This window comes from Giraffa tippelskirchi, chromosome Y, assembly GCF_054371585.1.
Source record: "Giraffa tippelskirchi isolate mGirTip1 chromosome Y, T2T-mGirTip1v1.2.pri, whole genome shotgun sequence".
In the NCBI taxonomy this organism is placed as follows: domain Eukaryota; kingdom Metazoa; phylum Chordata; class Mammalia; order Artiodactyla; family Giraffidae; genus Giraffa; species Giraffa tippelskirchi.
Genome location: NC_137290.1, coordinates 19,705,380 through 19,709,619, shown reverse-complemented (window position 1 = coordinate 19,709,619; position 4,240 = coordinate 19,705,380). Strand labels below are relative to the sequence as shown.

The 4,240-nt window shown below is 37.7% G+C and overlaps 1 protein-coding gene across 1 annotated transcript; it reads right to left on the bottom strand.

Annotated features, from left to right (window-relative positions):
- Positions 1–1,524: 1,524 nt before the first annotated feature.
- LOC145537800 (heat shock transcription factor, Y-linked-like) lies at positions 1,525–3,407 on the bottom strand. Its single transcript, XM_081568668.1, has 2 exons — positions 2,762–3,407; positions 1,525–2,330 (listed from the first exon to the last, which is right to left on the bottom strand). The coding sequence occupies exons 1-2, from the start codon at positions 3,272–3,274 to the stop codon at positions 1,599–1,601; spliced, it is 1,245 nt and encodes a 414-aa protein (XP_081424794.1). The 5' UTR covers positions 3,275–3,407; the 3' UTR covers positions 1,525–1,598.
- Positions 3,408–4,240: the final 833 nt, after the last annotated feature.

Genomic DNA, 4,240 nt, shown 5'->3' with positions numbered 1-4,240 from the left:
GCAGACACTCTGCTCATCTTATTTCATTGTGAACTATGTGAGGATCAGCCATTGATTTTGATCCCTCCTTACTCCATGACTTTTCTAGAGAATTAAAATGAATGATTCTTTTTTGTTTGTTTGTTTTTTTCATAAATATCTCTATAACTACTACTGAATTTTAGGGAACTGGGGCCTGAAACAACATGACTAGTATGGGTTCTTATAGACTGTAAACTTCATGAGAGCAGCAATCATTTTATAATTTGAATTCCCACATTTGACATTCATGGACATATAAGATATATATTTATCAACCAGGAAAAGATTCTCAGTAAGTAGGAAAGGTCAATTATGATAATAGTGCAGGTTATAGGATGTTGTTGAGTAATGTATATAGCATTTGATTCGTGGTTACATTTCCTTGTTGATAATTCAGTAAGTACACGTTTTAGCTGATGTGAAAGATACACAAAGAAAAGAGGGTAGACCCCAAACACATTGAAGACCTGATATCCGTGCTCACCTTGGTAGGAGGGCGAACAGAGGTTCCTTCCAACCCCAAGAAAGAGTTGAGGCAAAGTTGTGAGAAGGGGCTTAGCACATCTGAAAGCAGTGTGTGTGATTGTAGCTCCAGAAGCACGGTGTAAGAGAATGGTACTGAAACTACTACGGAAAACAAATATCATGTCTTCAAAGAACTTGTTAACCATCCTGAGGTGCTGCAATCACCAGAGGAATTTATTTTGTCTCTGAGGGAACAGATAAGCAAAATCTAAATATGCATTAGGAAATATAGGGTGGAATCATGGTGGCAGGAAATAAAGGTACGCCTTAAGGAGAGCAGAGCTAAAATGACCCTATACAGTACCACTTGTAAAATACCTATCTTGTGCTGGCCATGGTCCAGTCACTGATTATGTCCTGTAATCATTGGTATCACAGTGATGGTATAACGGTTCTCCTAATTTTGGACATGCTACAATATTTATATTTTCAAGTATGAAATGAATTTCTAGAATGAAGACAATCTCCTGTCTAATGTCTTAAGACTCTGCTGCTGCTAAGTCACTTCAGTTGTGTGCAACTCTGTGCGACCCTATGGACAGCAGCCCACCAGGAGCCCCTTTCCACGGAATTCTCCAGGCAAGAATACTGGAGCGGGGCACCATTTCCTTCTCTATCTTAAGACTCTACCGATACGTAATAGAATATCATGTAACTGTGAATGCACTAAGGTTCATACTGTGTAGGTGCACTTGTTGTGATTTTATTTGTATGTGTTCCTTCACCCGCACCATCGTCATTTAGACACCCATTCATTTCAGCAGGGATGATTTCCCAAATCACTTTACATCCATTACCTCTTTTCCCTTTGTTCTCATTTTCTTGCTTAGAAACAATAGGCTAGGTGCCATTTACCTAGGATGCCTAACGGATGTTTTCTTGAACTGAAGAGTTTATAAAAGAGTGCAGAGAAATAGCCAGACATTGAAATAAAGCCTTAATTTACTCTTCATTGTTTCAAAATAGAAAACAAAACTGTGCAGAGGAACGTGTAACTTTATTGTTCAAATACAAGAATTGTGGGTATTTGTTGACATCTCCCAACGTAAATTTTAATCTTCATTAGGTTCCATAAGCTGATACTTATTTGATAGGTCAGTTTTAATTAGCATGGTTTTCACATAAGGAATATCGTTGATGAATTGACTTGAAAGAGAGGTGGTGGATGTATAAGCGATCGTTGGCAATGGGGACCTTGAGTTGCCTCTCTGTTGCTGGTTAGGAAGAGGACTGTCATGGGCTGACATATCGCTATACCTGTCTGGAAATGTAGAAGGCTCCACCATCAGTCCAAAAGAACTGCTCCATAATGGAGATACGATGTGGTTCTGAGAAGTAGATGTAGCGGTAGTAGCAAAGTCCTCAACGTGGCCATTTGCTTGAGTGTAGGTGCTATGGAAGTGCCAATTAAAAATGCTCAACTGGTTTAAAACAGCAGGTTGATCTACCACGTTCTGTTCTCTTTGTCTACCTGATATTGATGGGGAAGGAAAGTCACGTGGAAATAGGGCGCTTGTTTTAGGGACTATCTGGCTGGTATAAGTCTTTTGTGGGAAAGGCACACTTAAACTGGTGGAAGCTGAAAATGGACTCTCTCCACTAGTTTCAGCATGAAAACCAGAGTTACGATCATCTATGTTGACCCTTGCTTTAACATGCTTCTTCTCGTAATCTGGAACTAGTGAAGATTTCGGAAACACATTGCTAATCCCAACTCTTCTTTTCATTCTTCCTAAAAGTTGGGGATAGCCTCTTTTGAAATTTGGATTATGGTAGATCTGTAACTAAAATCAAAGGATACAATTATTTAGTTTTTTATAAACGAAGGTAAAACTGACAAGCAAAGTTAAACTATAAAAATGTATTCCTTTAATGATGCCAATTAAATAGAATCAAAGACAACACCTCCATTAGTAGTTTTAACACCTTACATGTTAGAAACAAGTATGCTCCTCAACTAAAAAATATGTTGTATATATACAGTAAATACCACTTAAAGTAGCTTGAGGACATGTATCTGATTTCAAGTTGCTAGGAGAGTGTATTAAGTATCAAATATTTTAACCTCCAGCTGTTCTCAACTTCAAAAAATAAAACGTGTTCAACAGTTTGCTACCTCAATTTTAAATTCGGTTTTTGCTACATATGTGAACATGCTTTCTAAGTCACATGATTTAATCTTACATATTGACAGTAAGTGGAAATTTTGGATTACCTTGCTCAAAACAGAGACATTGTTTTCTTCTTCCAGAAAGTCAGGGAGTGAAGCAGATCTTTGAAAAGTTTGTCGCTTTTTAATAAACCCATAAAGTTTAAGCTGGCTAACTAAACTTTTCATACTATCAGTTTCAAATATTCTGAAAGGGGCCTTTCTTTCCAAGACTTCTTTCTTGAAGAGTTCTTCGTTGATCACTATAGAAGTGCCACTCTCATCCCACCAAATAGATTCAAACTGATCACTTTCAACTATAGTCCAGAGTTTTTGTGGAAAAGTGAGGGAAAGAAAATCATTCCACTCATTTCTTTCAGAGACAGAACATGTGTAGTGTGGCCTTTTTATCCCAGCTTCCTTAGACAAAGCCTGAAAAGCATATTCTTCAATCATAGATCTCAAAACTGAGTCCCCAGTAAGTGTGTAATCACACGAAGACGATCCAATGGAGGTTTTGGAACCACTTGATACATCTTTACGAGGCACATCTTGAATTTCTGAAGGAATGTGTGCCATCTCAGAGAGATCTTTCTTCAGATACTTTTCTCATTTGTCTGACTTTACACACTCCAACTTCAAGTGCTGCTTGGCTGGCGTACAGAGATAAACTCTCAAGACCATCAGCATGGTTCTCAAAGTCAAAAGCTGTGATATCACAAAGTCACTGGTCTCCTAGCAATTGAAGAGTAGCTCTGACATCATAAAGTCACTGGTCTTCTAGCAATTGAAGGGCAATGTTCAACCAGTGTTTACTTCTACATCAACTTAAAATAAAGGCTGCTTGCATAAACAGTAACCAAAAACATGAAACCTGCAAAATGTCATTGCTAAAGAATTTTTACACAGAAAAATCACATCAATAAGTCTACTTGGTTCCTGAAATAAAAGTGATTGATCACCCTTCTATACACATATTCTTAACATTCAGGACTGTTACCAAACCAAACATGGGTCTGCTCACTTCTATGCAATGAAGTCAATCAACTGACTGTGGGTTTCAGTGAAAGCAAGTGTAGTGTTTATTTTATGACCTTGCACAGAAGTGTTTATATTATGCAGAGTAAAATAGTCAGGTACGGAAATAAAGACTCATTTTACTCTTAATTATTCCAAAATAGAAATTGGCCCTATGAAGATGAATATGTAACTTTTTTCTTCAAATAAGAAAATTGTAGGAATTTGTTGACATCTCCCAACATTAATTTTACACTTTGGTATCCTCCATAATCCAACACCTATTTGGTACATCAGTTGTATTAGGACAGTTTTCAAATAACAAAGATGGTTGATGAGTGGATCTTGAAAGAGAAGCAGCAGATGTATCAGGGATCTTTGGCACTGGAAAAACTAAATTGCCTGACTGTCGTAGTTTAGGAAAAGGACGGTCATGGGCTGACATATTACCATACCAACCTGGAAAGGTAGAAGGCTCCACCCTCGGTCCAAACTAACTGTTCTGTAATGGACATAAGTTGCGGTACG

Excerpts from the sequence above, each read along its gene's own strand:
- LOC145537800 (XM_081568668.1), bottom strand. The coding sequence starts at position 3,274 with ATGGCACACATTCCTTCAGAAATTCAAGATGTGCCTCGTAAAGATGTA. Across the intron at positions 2,331-2,761 it reads ATGTCTCTGTTTTGAGCAAG|TTACAGATCTACCATAATCC; the intron begins GTAATCCAAAAT and ends CTTTGATTTTAG.